This window comes from Mirounga leonina, unplaced genomic scaffold (assembly GCF_011800145.1).
Source record: "Mirounga leonina isolate KUSES-001 unplaced genomic scaffold, KU_Mleo_1.0 Mir_101609, whole genome shotgun sequence".
Taxonomy (NCBI): Eukaryota; Metazoa; Chordata; class Mammalia; order Carnivora; family Phocidae; genus Mirounga; species Mirounga leonina.
Window position 1 is genome coordinate 6,618,473 of NW_023270164.1, and position 13,979 is coordinate 6,632,451.

At 52.5% G+C, this 13,979-nt stretch overlaps 1 protein-coding gene across 3 annotated transcripts in view; it reads right to left on the reverse strand.

The window, feature by feature from the left end:
• Positions 1-2,067: 2,067 nt before the first annotated feature.
• The window catches only part of CASK (calcium/calmodulin dependent serine protein kinase), a 346,878-nt gene continuing 334,966 nt past the window's right edge, over positions 2,068-13,979 (reverse strand). For all 3 annotated transcript variants that reach the window (XM_035003264.1, XM_035003263.1, XM_035003270.1), the window contains 2 exons: positions 10,606-10,689; positions 2,068-7,550 (listed from right to left, as the gene is read on the reverse strand). In XM_035003264.1, the coding sequence (XP_034859155.1) occupies positions 7,374-7,550; positions 10,606-10,689 (261 nt within the window). In that variant the 3' untranslated portion in view covers positions 2,068-7,373. The remainder of the gene's footprint in view (positions 7,551-10,605; positions 10,690-13,979) is intronic.

A 13,979-nucleotide genomic window follows, 5' to 3' on the forward strand; every position in this document is an offset into this window, starting at 1 on the left:
TCTCCTCAGTCTCTGGGGAGCATGTGTTGTTTAGGTGATGTACAAGATAATGGCAATTTAGTGCCTTTATCGCGGCACTGGTAGGTGGCTTATGTTGCTTGTGGTTGCAATAGCCATTCTTTATCTGCTAAAGGTGTTTTCTGTCTGATTTTTAAGAGCTTTTGTTTTTAAAGTAGAACCGGGTGTTGAATTTTGTCAGGCGTCTTTCTGGCAGCTGTGAAATGATCATACGGTTTTTCACTTTTCTTTTTGTAACTGAGGTTACAGATCATAGGTGTTCAGTTTGATGTGTTTTGACAATTGTATATACCCATGTAGCCACCACCCCAAAGAAGAAATAGAACATTTCCATCACCCCAGAAGGTTCTAGGGGAAGTTCTGTGGTAAGCTGTTGATTTGTGTGGCTGAGCCTTCACCACTAGCTTTGCACAATCTCAATTTCCTGGTCCCTGGCTTTAGTTTCACATCTTGAGGGCGAGGGCCTAGAGCCACCTGCGAGGCCCCAGCAGGCTGCCCCTCTCAAGCCATTCATCGGCCTGCTCTGGTGGCAGGAGGGAGCCAGATTCTCTGCAGGGCAGTTGGCCACGGGGAGGCGGGGGTAAAGCTGCCCCGGAAACGGGAAGAGGGCAAATGGCAGGAGCTGGAAGCTTTTAGTGATTAGGCCTAAGGAGGCGTCTGTGGCCAAACTGTTTCTGGGCGCCCCTCCCTGAAAGGTTAAGATGGGGTGTGGGGGGCAGGTGCACGCGGTGGGTGCAGGAGCCCCCACACTGCCCTAAGTGTGGGATTTCATCTGCAGGCCCATGTCCTGTGTGCTCATTCCTTGAGAAAGAAAGTCAGATGCCACCTTTTGGAACATTCTTCCTGGAGCACCCCTGGCCTTTGGCTGGGTTGCTAGCTTTCACTACTACATTGTCCTTCAGGGGGCTTGCTACCCTCAGGCTATTCAAGGTCACGGTCTACTACCCTGCACCAGTCTGGCTGCCCTGTTTTTGTAGATGCCCCCCTCTCTGCTGCAGTCGTTCATGGAATGATACCTAGTGTTATTTATTCAGCTTATCATATTACAGTAAACTGGGGAAAATACAGAAATACGTGTTTCTATTCATTTCTGCCAGCTAAGTATTGGCCTGTTCGATGTGTTTTCAGTGCCACGAAGTACAGAAAATCAGCTTAATGCTGGTGTTGGGCTTTTGGTCCTCTGTGCATTGAGCTAAGCCATCTGAAGAAAGATGACTGGGGATTTCCCGGAGTCAAAAGGCCAGGGGCTCAACCTCTTGTGTCTGAATGTGATCTCGACTCTTCTATACATTTTTTTTGGTAGGGGGAAGTTTTCTTGAGAAAAGCAAACAATCCCTCCTAGTTTACGTTTCTTTGGCACGAGCCACATGAGCATGTTGGGCCCGGGCTATTTCTGGAGGTGTGCGTGTTTGGACACACGCAAGTGTGGCTGTCTGAAGCCACCAGGGTCCTTTGCTGGGCCAGAGCCCAGGGAAAGGAGGGTGGAGAGTAGGTCACTGAGGCACGCGAGGGGCCGCATCCCAGACTCCAGCCAGAGACCAAAGCAAACCACTGCACACCAAGGGCAGCAGGCTTCCTCCTGAGGCTTTCTCTGCAGACATCAGACAAGAGACGTGCTTTCCATGCTGGGCGCCTACACCGCCCCGATCAATTTAGACTTCTATTTCTGGGAGCTGATTTTTTTTTCCTTTTTTTTTAAACCCGAAGCTATTTTAAATCCGCATCCAAGTACAAGCGACTAAACTTGAACTGCTCTCAGGACGCAGTCTGTGCCAGCTCTGCTTTAGACCCTGACTGCCAGGGAGGCCCTCGAGCCAGGGATGTGCTCCCCCGAGAGAGGGGGGAGGTTGCTCTCCGTGCCCCCACAAGGTGTCCGTCCTCTTCCCCCCTCCCCGCCCCCGCGCATTTGTGGGAAGGTCTGTGAGGCTAAACCCTGGAGAGGAACTCCTTGTCCCTCTAATCCTCCTGTGGTCTGTCTCCACCCCCCCCCCCCCCCCCCCCCCCGCCCAGCTGTGTGGCCTGTAATCTGAGGAGACCAGTGCCTTTTCGTGTTTTATACATTTTATTCATACATTTCTCCAACTTTGAAATGACAAAAGCCCAATTCTATGGTTTCCCATTACACAGCATCCTACAGGTATGTATATTCTACAAAGAATACTATGGAGTTTCTCTTCCTCCCCTGTCACACGAGATAACTGCTGAGGGTTCCATCGGTCTATACTGTAACTGGCCGTGCACGGCGGCCCGGTCGTTCCAGTGACAGGGCAGAGGGATCAGGGCGGGAGGGTGTGTGCTAAGGCATGTAAATAGATACACACAGAAAGAAAAGCGGGACATTTACAGAGAATCCGAACCTTTCCGATCCCCTCACCTCCTGGGTGTTGAAGGAGCCCTCCTGCACGAATGCTCTTGTGCGCTAAGGCTTCGCTGTACCCTGCAAATACTTACAATCGGAAATGGTGAAATATACAACAACTGTTAACATCGCTGTCTTTTTATCACTGAGACAATACTTCAAAACCTTTTATAAAAAGGCAATTATACATACAGAGAAAAGAACACGGTGGCAAAACTTTATGCAAAACAACCCCAGAACTGAGTTTGAAGGGCGACACACCTGCATTGCCATTGAACACGATGGCGTGGCCTCGGCACGTGAGGGCGGCGTGGCCTCCGCATGGGTCCGGCCTGCCCCCCCGGCCCCCCCCCCCCCCGCTGCCACCTGCCCACCCGGGCGTCATGCCAGGACACAGCTGAGACTGGAGGTCCGTTCCCCCAGTTCTTGGTCTCTTCAAAATGAAAACGAGGTGGGGCCACTCCCTGTGGAGGAGCGCCCCTTTCTGCTCCCAAGCGAACTCCTTGTAAGAGGCTGCACGTCCCCCATGCCCCGAGCCGTCAGCCCCAGGCCTCTCCTGCGGGGAGCACGGGCTCGGTCCCTTGGCCGCAGGCCAGAGGGAAGGGACCGAACACCTGCTCTCTGAGCATACATCGCTACAGAGTTGTGCTTGGGGCCAGAAACGGGGTCTCTTGTGTGGTGACAAACATCTCTCTCCGTTTTCTTTTGCTCAGTCCATTTGCACAGGTTCAAGAGGGTTGATGGAGGGTCAGGTGAGAGGTGTGTGGGGGGGCGCGTGCTGGATTTTTTCTGCCTCCGAAGGGCTAAGACTTGGCAGTGCCTGTCCTAGAGGTGGCGTGGCCCCCCTCCCCGAACCCCCCGTGGGCCCCGGTCTGCCCACCTTCCGTGGCCAAAGAACGGCGGAGAAAGAGCAGATGAAAGGGATGGGGGGCCGGTGAACATACCCTTCGTGTCCCTTTCTTCCGCTTCCTGGATGCGGGCCGCAGCCGGACTTCACTCACGAAGCCCGAAGACCCGAGACCTCCGAGAGTCCAAGTTTAAGGCAAACCGTAAGTGAGCGGGGGCCAAGCCAATGGAGTAGGCCTGATGGGCACAGTCCCTGAACCGGAGAGCTCAAAGGGAGAGGAAAACCTTACTTCCAAAGGGGTAAGAAAAGGAAGAGTTCTACCAACGGAAATGATTCATGATGAAAGCTTGTAGCCCTTCTGCAAGCTGCGTCAAGAAGCAGAATGCCTTTCAAAGAGAATTAGAGGCGCAGAACAAGAGAGAGGCGCTCAGGGACCCTTAGTCTATGACAGGCCGTAATCAGCCTCAGTATGTTAAGCCCTTGTGAAGAGGATGGAATTAGGAAGCTGTGTTCAGTTCTGGAAAAACAGACTCCTCACCCGCCCCCCAACACACACGCTTGCGTTTGATGATAGGAAGCAAGGAGGAGGAGGGATGGGGACTGGAAGCGGCTTGTTTTGGAATGCCCATTGCCAGGTGCCTTCCCTTTCCAAGGGTGGCTGTGTGGGAGGCAGTATAATTAAGAATTTATTAACGAGAAAATCCTCCTGCTAGCGTTAGCAGCATGTTCTTGCCCAAGAGATTGACCTGAAATGAAAAGGACATCACATCGGTGGGAGACAAGAGAGTTTGCTTTTGGGCTGCCTGTCCCCAAGGGGCGCGTCCACTCTGGGCATCTCCGCTGTCCCGTTTCCCCGAGGGTGGCTCAACTGACTAGACTTTTTCAAGGAATGAACTCGAAGCCTTGATGAACAGGTAACCACGAACGATTTGAAAAGCAACAAGCCCTCTCTGCAGTAATGAGATCAGAGGCTTTCCTAAGATCGCCGGGGGTGGGGGGGTGGGGGGGGTGGGGAGGCACTGAGGCTGCAACCAACGGGCCGCCCGGCGTTGGGAGCTGGGGCTGGACGTGGGGAAGAGGAGCAACTGCTGGGTCCTTCGTGCAGCGCAGGCTCTTCATTCTCTTTAGATAACCCGCCACCAAAAGGATGGGCTCTGAATGCAAGTAGCAAGAAGTAGGTCACCCATTTCTTTTCTTCTCTGAGGCAATATTTTAAACCATCTTATCTGACAGGAGATACATTTAATTGTCTTTTAAAAAGCTACCATATTATCTTGACACTGAGGAAACTTCCAGATGAATTGAAATGAGTGACATTTTCCTTTTTAGTGTTAAAACTGAATAGGCTGCTCGTGCAAAGGAACTACTACCTTTTTAAAAAAAATCAGGACCCTTCCTCATAACGAATGATCCCGCATATTAAAAACAGCCCCTTTTTTGCCGTGGGGGGTGGGAACCCTCCGGAATATGGCTCAACTGACCAGTGATAAGATTTGGTAATTGTAATCATTTGCTCCGGTCTTTAAAATGGGGGGAAAAAGTGATTTTGCTGATGGGACGGAAGCAGTGAAGACGCTTTTTAGTAATTTGCTTGCTTAGTGGATGAGTGTGATGTAGCAGCAGTTTTGCTCGGGGATTATTCTGAATTTAAGTATTTTCTGCTGGGTCGTAAAGACATTACTTTCGAGAAGGGCCTGTGTGAGTGGAATGGAGCCGATGAGCGCCCTGAGAGGTTCGGCCAGGACGAGTTCTGGGGGCCGGGCTTTGGCCACCCGCACGGGGCGAGCGTGGTGCCCGCCTGTGTGCCTCCGGTCGAGCGCTAAGTGCTTCTCAGTCCTGGGGCCACAGACACTGAAACTGGCATTGCTTTGCTCTTCTTCTGCTTGATCCACCTCTGCCAACGTGGCTTAAGAAGGGCATCCTCAGCATCTCTGGAGATGTGGCCTCCAAGCGCCTGAGACAGGCTGTGGGCGTTTCTAGCAGAGGGAGGGAGTTGGTGTTCCCCACGTGGTAGCTGTATTTTTCTTTGTGCTTCACTGGAAGAGAGGTAGAGCGGGCGCTTCCACACTGAGAAGAGCCCGCATTGTGGTCAGTACCATCACGGGAATGACTGCCTGGATTTGGTGTTGGTTAGATTGAAACCAATCCTAACACAGCTCCGAACAACTCGGGGGGTTTCTTCTCCATCCAGGGTGTCTCTGGCTTGGCGGTTTGGTCCCCCTGCTGGGGGGCTTCAACAGAAGCCGTTCCCGCAACACCTGGGAAATTGCAAACTCATCCGGTCACTGACAAAGGACGACATGAGAGAGAGAGAGAGAGAGAGAGAGAGAGAGAGAGAGAGAATCACCGTTTTAAGAAGAGTCGGTGGGAGGGGAGGGGGACACCCGAAAAGGAGTCTACAACTGCCTTTTGTGTGCGGTCCTTCAACCTGTGCAGCTCAGAAGCCGCCCTGCACATCCTGCCAAGGCACAAAGCGACAAGGCCATCTAACCGACAAGAAGCGACCCGGATGGTATTGCCTCAAGGATCCCAGGTTACCGGAACCACTTCACACCCTGCCACTCTAATGAAGAATATTCCACTGACCTCCGGCCAAGAGTCAGAAAACCCTCGCCTGCATCTCCTGGATTGGAAGAATGGGACCTCGTGGAAGGGCGATGAGATGGTTAATGTCTCTAAAGCAACAAGGACAGATGGTTCTCCTGTGCCAAGGGAGATAGCAAGAGGAAGGAGCCACCCCAGACGGCCTCCAGCACACGGTGGCCCTCGGGCGCACTGCGCTCTGGGAGCCAGACGAGGTCCAAGCTGTGCTCTGGCCGAGTGTTGTGTTGTCCTGCCAACTGAGGGTCACTCCTGGGCCTTCCATGGTTCAATGAGCATCTAAAGGATTATCTAAAAGATCATCGGCTTGTAAACCTGAACAAATCTATAATGAAATGAAGGACCCAAAGGCATTTAATTATTGAACACATAAAAGGAAGTATATTTAAAAAAAAAATTGGTCAAACTGTCCTGTTAGTTATCATTTTAAAGGAATTTACAGGGCTGTTATAGATTATTCTTTTGGAATAATTCAGTTTATAGCAAATGCCTAAACTGGTTTCTTCATTGCACAGTATATTCTCTTAAAATGGGTGCTTTAAAACAATTACATACATATTAAAAATCCTCATTTCTTTGCTTAATTAAAACGTTAATACTCTCAGACAACACAGATCTGAAATGGTGAAACCAGCAACTCCCCCTCCCACCTTACAACAAATTAAATTGAGACAAAATTACAAACACATTTCACTATATGATTATTATTAATAAAAATCAGTTTTTTTTTATAAAGTTGCCCGAAATGCAAGGGATGTGCATAGGTTTACAACTTAGTCATAATAGCATTTTATTCTTATTCCCCTGGGTGTGCCCCGTGAACGGAATGTACTTTGCTGTAGATTACAGATTGTTTTGTCCAACACAGACACACCGACAGCATAAACGCTCGCGACTGTCCACATGCATTAAGAGTCAAGACCCAACTTCAAATCTCTAAAAGGTTTACAGGGTGCTTCAAAGAGACAGTATCACATTATCTGGATGTTACATAAAGGACTTAAAAAAAAAACTAGTCTAAAAAAAAAAGAAAAAAGGCCTTTAAAAATTTATGACTGTTTTGTAATCACTAGACTGATTATTTCAAATAAATAAAGGAAAGAAAGCTATTCCAATCCATAAAATCAGACTCTAAAAAGAATGTAGTGTTCCACCCCCAGTCAAGGTAACAGAATCATTGTTTATTATTAAAATAGATTATAGAAAGCAGCATCTATTTTGTGCAGTTTTTAGGGGCCTTGGAAATAAAAAGCTATGATTTCCAAAAATATAACATTCCAAAGGATTGAATAATACATACATTTAAAGATACATTTTATTAAAGTTTAGGAGAACTGATTAAAAAAGATACTGTCTCTTTAAATTAGTGTGTAATTGTTTTTCTCCTCCTATCTATTCGGACATGACAATAATTATAAATGGAGGTCACACTACAACTAGGTAGTCTCTAGGGACCATGACCTGCTGACACAAGGCCGATAACAAAGAGGCTTTTCCACGGATGAGGTGGCTCCCGGGTAGGCATCAGGTAGCTAGCTGGGGAGAGGCCTAATAGACCCAGGAGACCGGGACCCACTGCGGGGCTGTGCACACGAGCTCAACGGCTTCCTCCAGATGTCTGATTGTCTCATCAATTTCATTGTTGATAATTGTGAGATCGAAGTAGTGTGCGTATGTTCTCTGTAGGATATCGGACTCCTTCTGCAGGCGCTGGAGAGACTCATCCTAAAGGGTGAGGGGATGGAGGGTGGGGGGGGGAGGGAGGAGCAAAGAGGGGACAGAAGTCAGTCGGATTCTTTCTCTTTCCACAGTTCTGCTCTTCCCAGGGGCAGACACGGTCAAGGCCAAACCTTGATGTGCTGCATCAGGGTACGAGGCCAAGTCTGCTTCGTGACCGAGGTGACAGTGGGTCCCGGGATGGCAGGGTTACAGAGGAACGGCCTGCAGCCCGCCGGCTCCCCCTGCAACAGGAGCTCCAGGGCCCCCAACCCCACCCCCGGACCAGAGAGACCGGACCGTCTTGGGCACACACGCTGCCCCGCCCCCACGCCTGGCACCCCGCACCTCCCTCGGCCCTCTGCACGCACCAGCACTGGGCCCCGGAGCCCCGCTGCGTTTGCACCAAGAAGCCGCTGCCTCTGGCCAACAAATTAAGTTGTATTTTCCCCTTTTCTCCTTCGAGGTCCAACGTGTTCCAGGAATTCAATTACATCTAATGGCCCACACTCAACAGCAGCGGATGCCAGAGGCAAAAAGCTTTTTGGGTGTTACAAATAATGGATGAAATGAGGCCATTTCTCAGCGACCAAGGCAAGCCGCATCTGAGGAACCCCCTCGCAGCGGTCTACACTGGAGACGGCTGGACACGGGGCGCCGGGTAGGAGGACCCGAACCTCTGCGGGAAAAGCAGCTACCGAGCTCTCGGGGGCTCTGCTGCAGGGAAGGCCTTTCCTCCACTCCTACGTCTTGCTGCAGATTTGGAGAGTCCTCTCCAGGCTGAGCCCACGGGAGGCGGCCTTGCGGGGTCCTTCGTCTGTCCCACGAGTTTCACTTTAGCCTCAGGATGGCAGTTCTTTCAAGACTGGGATCCCTTAAGGGCCACCAGAAAGTCGGCCTCTGGGTCTTCACGGGGCGGATACTGTTACGCTGAACTTTCAAGGGACGAATTCAAATTTGAAGCCAGAGAACTCCTAAGTCAACACCCCCCCCCATCTCCCCCAGCACCAGGTGGGTCAGATGTCGGGCTGAGACTTACACATACAGGGAGATACGATTCATACCTGCTTGTCTGATTAGCATCTCTCTCCCCAACTAGAGCGTCAGCTTGTCCCGTGTGCCCTGTCATCGCTGTGCCCAGCACTTGGCATTGCGCCGTGTACACAGTAAGCGCTTACTAGATGTTCCTTAAAAGAACAAGCACTTGGCTAACACTGGCCATGACAGGGTTTGAGGAGTGTTAAATCCATCATCAAGACGGAAAGCTACACTACTAGGAAATGGAGTCCCGAGATGACACACACGCCCCTCCAGAAAAACGAAAGGATGCAGTGCCTTCAGGAACTTGGGAGCTGTGGTGCCCACAGCTGGCTTAGGACCCCTCCTCTTCTCTGAGGCCCATCCATTATTTGTGAGAAACCCTTCCTGAAGAGCCCCGGTCTGTGGGTGCAACTCTGGAGAGGGATCGAAAGTGAGGTCACTCGATCCCATGGTGGCACCGTGGCGGGGGGGCATGGACAGCAGGGAAGCTGGGGCTCCATCTGCTCTATCAGGACGCTCTGAAACGAGTGTCCTCCGTGTTTGGTCGCCTTCTACTGGGATGTCACAGCAGGGCATCATGTGCTTGGATGTTGGCTGTTAATGGCTACGGCGTAGATAAGACCTCAGTTAATCACCACCTTCTAAGGTCCTATCAACACACTCTCCACTGGCGCCTAAAGAGCATAGTATTTTCACTGTGGCTTTACTTTACCGCAAACAACACAAAAGCCCCGTTTTGGGAAACACTCATTCGTCCGAGGCCGGGAGCGCTTCCTGCCCTTGCAAGAAGATACAGTTCCCCAGAACGTCACTCTCTGGGCTAGAGGATTCCACGGAAACCCAGGCCCGGGCTTCAGAAAGCACCAGCAGAGTTTATGATGAAAACATTCGAGAAAATTTACGGCTGATGGCATCAGTTTTTTTGGAATTCTCTTTACGGAAAAAGAGCGCTTTCCTCTTAAGGCCCGTATAAGAGGAAACTATATTCGTGGGTTTCCTCCTTGGCAACAGCCCGTCTGCGGGCTTGCCTCACGCACCAGCAGGGTTCAACTCAGTGAAAACAAAATGCCTCTATTCTAACAGCCAAAGCCAGGATTTATGGGGAGAGAGGGTCTACATTCTAAATCTAGGGAAGAAAACGAGGCTGTATTTCATCACCTCCTAGCTGGTACTTACGGGCAGTTTTCTGCACCATTTTGGCAGCTGTGGAAAGTTAGTAAAAGGGCAGGAAAACAGGCAAAAAAACAAAAACAAAAAAAGCAATGATAATTCAAGAAAAATACACAGCACCCAAAGGAAAAGCGCTAAGCACAGTGCGGGGCTTCGGGCATGCTGGTGTATTAACGAACACAGGAAAGTAGAGCTCATGCAAATGAAAGGACACAAAAGAACGACTGAAAAGATGAGTAACCTGCACGTGTAAAGATTGACTCTTCCTTACAGGTACACAGAGTGCCATTTCCAAGGCCTGATTGTACTGTCACTAGCTTGGAGGGTTTAGGGGGGTGATCACCGAACAGAGCCGAGAGCCCTCTGCTGGCATGTGGGCCCAGCCAAAGCAACGGATAACCCTGCGCAGGAGCCTCAAGAGTGAGCCTACGGCAGGTGGGCACCCACACTCTTACCAGACACACGGAAACTCCCTCAGCGTCCGCCCAGCCACGAAGGCCCTCGGAGTCAGTGGGTGCTGAGCTGGCCCGAGAGGGGACAGAGCTCGTCTCTGGGTGGGGCGGTCTCCGGGGACCTGCGTGGGTCCCACTCCAGAGGCTGCCTCGGGGGCCCTCGGGCCAAGGTCCTGGCTTCCTTAGAGTTCTCTCCCCGGAAAGCGCTCTTTGGCCTAGAGCCGGGCCTGGGGGTGGCGCCTTTCCTCCCCGGTGCCTTTGGGAGGGAGTGGGCCCGGCCAGCCTCCGCCCCTCCATCTGGCCAGCTGCCTGGGACGGGGCTCTGGTCCGGAGCACAGAAGGCCCGGGGGGGCGGGTGGGGGGCGGTCCTTGCAGCGGGCAGCGGACGCGCAGAGCCTTACCTCGTTCAGACCCGGAGTGATGGTGGGCGCGGCGATGAAAACAACAAACGGCGCAAACTCGGCGGTTCTCAGGACCTTGAGCGCCTGCGGACGGAACACACGGGAGACTGAGACCCAGAGCGAGGGGTGCGGCTGTCACCGAGTCTGCCCGAACGGGCCCGTGACTCACTTCTGGCGAGGCGTCTCAGTAACCCCTCGGACTCCTTTCCTTCCCGAGGATGGAGAATGGCCACCAGTGAGTAAAAGGGGACAGACCGGACATTTTTTTTTTTTATTTGAGAGAGAGAGAATGAGAGAGAACACATGACAGGGGGTAGGGCCAGAGGGCAAAGCAGACTCCCCACCGAGCAGGGAGCCCGATGCGGGACTCGATCCAGGGACTCCAGGATCATGACCCGAGCCGAAGGCAGCCGCTCAACCAACTGAGCCACCCAGGCGCCCCAGACCAGACATTTCTTATGACTCTCCTGAATCAGTCGGACTGCCTTTTCTTCAGAAAGGTCAACACCGACTGCGCTGGCTAATGTTCGTTTAAGCCTGCCTGTGAACGCTAGCCCGCCTCGGGAGTGGCGAGGCGATGCACTTCGGGTGGACCCGGGCCAGCGGCTGGCTCTGCCCCGATCTACAGCCTGCTTCACCACAGCTTCATGTTCAAATAGCTAACGGGGCCAGCACGCCCCGGCCCCGGGCACTGCCAGGCCTTCTGCGTCCCCCTGCCCAAAGGCCGCGGGGTGGCCCAGAGACCTGGTCCAGGGCTGGAGGCCGGAGCCACTACAGGTGCTCTGAGGCCCCAGGGAGTTGGCAGGCCCACAGGAGGGGGCTCGGAGGCTGGTTCAGTTCCCCCCCCAGGCATGACCACCCGGGACAGCGCGAGCTCCCTGTGAGCAGGGACGCAGCGCCAAGCTGGGGCGCTGTGCCCCAGGACTGGATTCTGGTACGGGCTTACTCGTCAGCTCCCCGCATGAGGACGCAAGCCTCCCAGGGCTTGTGGCCTCCCCGCCACAGAACAAAACCCCAGCGTCCGCAGGCACACACTTCACGAGGGACCGGCGTGTCACTGATTTGTCTGCACAGGGGGTGGGGTGGGGGTGGTGTGTGTGTGTGTGTGAAGGACACCTTGCTGTCCTTTATACGAGCATGTACCGTGTCTATTCTGTTATCTGCATCGTTCGCTTTGCCCTATTCCTATTCCTCCCTCTTTTGCCTGGTTTACCGTGGTAGCCATTAGACGCGTCGCTCTGCCTCTGTACTAAAGCCCGCCGCTAGAATGATCGATTTTTGGCGTGGCAAATCCCACTGTATTGCTGCTCTGCCCCAAACCCTTCCAGGGCTCCCTCTTGGCCTGGGGATAGAATGTCCACTCCTTAGCATAAATGCTGGCTCCCTCCCTCCTGCGCTGGTCTGTGCTTACCTCACCCCCTCCCCCTCTGTGGACTGGCCTTGCTGAACTACTTCCAGTTCCAGAAAGGGCCATGCTCTCTCTGGTTTCCCAGCTTTTTTTCTTACTACTCCCTCTGCCTGGACCCTCTGTCCCCATTCTCCCTTTTGGCTTGGCTGAGTGAGCCTTCGGCACTTGGCACTGGTGTTCTTTTGTCTTAGTCCTTTGTGAGTTCAGAGCCAGGTCAGGCGCCCCTCCCGGTTCCCCCCGGGGTACCCGCCACACATGCAAGCGCCTGGACACCTGACGGTGAGCTCGACGGCAGGGGCTGGGTCTTGTTCGGTCGCCTCCCTCATGCCCTACACAGCACCTCGCATAAACGGTCTTTATGCTGAAATGAAAACGTAAAAGTGGCACGAATGACTGGCAGAAAATGTTCGACTGTTGGGCACTGGGCTTGGTGGCTAAAGGGAGCCTCCCGGCCTCTGAATATACAGGCTCGGGAGAGACCATCAGGATGCTAAAGGTTTAGTGCAAGGTTCACGTGCGCTGGGATTAGGTTTCTGAATCTCTGTGACCCAGGCGCTCCTTGGGGGCTACGGGAGCCTGGCACGCCGTGTCACCTGTCAGATCACAGTGCTTCAGTTGTGAACGTCACACTCCCCTCTGAGAAAGCTCTTCAAGCCTGCCTATGTTCATGTTTGACAGAGGTAATTGGCAATTTCTTTGCCAACCCTTCTGTGATTGAAGACTTTGGAAAAGTGCATCTATAGCTCGCTTGAGCTTAACGGGGAATCTTCCTTTAGAAACCCTTTTTGTCAGTATTATCTTGGGCCTTCCCCCCGCCCCCCATTCTTCCTGTGCTCACTGATCAGGAGGCTACAGGGTCCGTGGAGACAGAAGGTAGCCTCATCCACCCACAGCCAGCCTCTAGGCGGCTAGGCGGGTTGGATTTTCCAGTGCACGCTTCCTCCCTTTGCTTCCGTCCCTGACTACCCGAGGGCTGGACGGGAGGTTCGCACAGCCGCGATGCTGAATGGAACCCATGGGTGAAGTTGAGAACACCCCAGGCGTGAAGTGGTCTTCTCTCTGCTCAGCGGCCCCAGCCTGCCAGCCACCCAATTCCTTGAATTATCTTAATTCTAATAATATCTTAATTATCTTAATAGCAGTTCTAACCTGCTATCGTACTGCAACACCCGAAAGCACGCTCCCCTTCTCTGCGCGGCACGCGGGCCCTTCGCCTTCATCCGTCTGGATACGGAGGCCATTCCACACTTACTGCACATGGCGGTCACTGAAGGCTGTGCTCGTCCCCCGGCCCCGTGCCTCTTGTGTCCAAGAACCCGGTTCTCTTCCCTTAGTTAATTCCAAGGGAAGAACTGGTGTGCTTCTAGGAGATCCAGGATGAGCTCCCCCCCCCACATCCTGCCTGCCGGGAGGGTCAGAGCCAACCCGCATGCCAATCACAGTAGCTACGGGAGCCTTTTCGGGGCTTTGATTTTCGATTTCTAGCCTATGTTCCTTTTTTTTTTCTGTCACATTTTCAAAAATGAAAAGACCCCTCACATCGGGACTGAGATTTTCTCATCTGGTAGCCCTCCGATCTTCAGCAGAGTCACCACACATTTCCTCAGTGGTTCCAGAAGGGCTGTGTCCCCAAACTCTACTTACGGGTCTCCAGCAGGGGCTTCGGAGCAGTCTCAGCCTGCCCGAGGCCCAGGGTCACTTGAGGGACAGCAACTAGAATGGCTTCACAAGGATTCCCTTCCCTCAAGCTGTTAATGGAGGACTTCAAGAGGTCTCTAAACCCTCTTCCTTTCTGACTGAAGATGAGACACAAATCTGTCAGTATTCACAGGGAAGGTCTCTGAATCCTAGAGAGGAGGGAGAGTCTACAAAGATCGCTGAAAAGACGGATTCAAACAGCCAAAGCACCATTATTTTAACATTTTAAGTTTTTAGTTCTCTTCTGTGGAGACAAATTGATTTTATG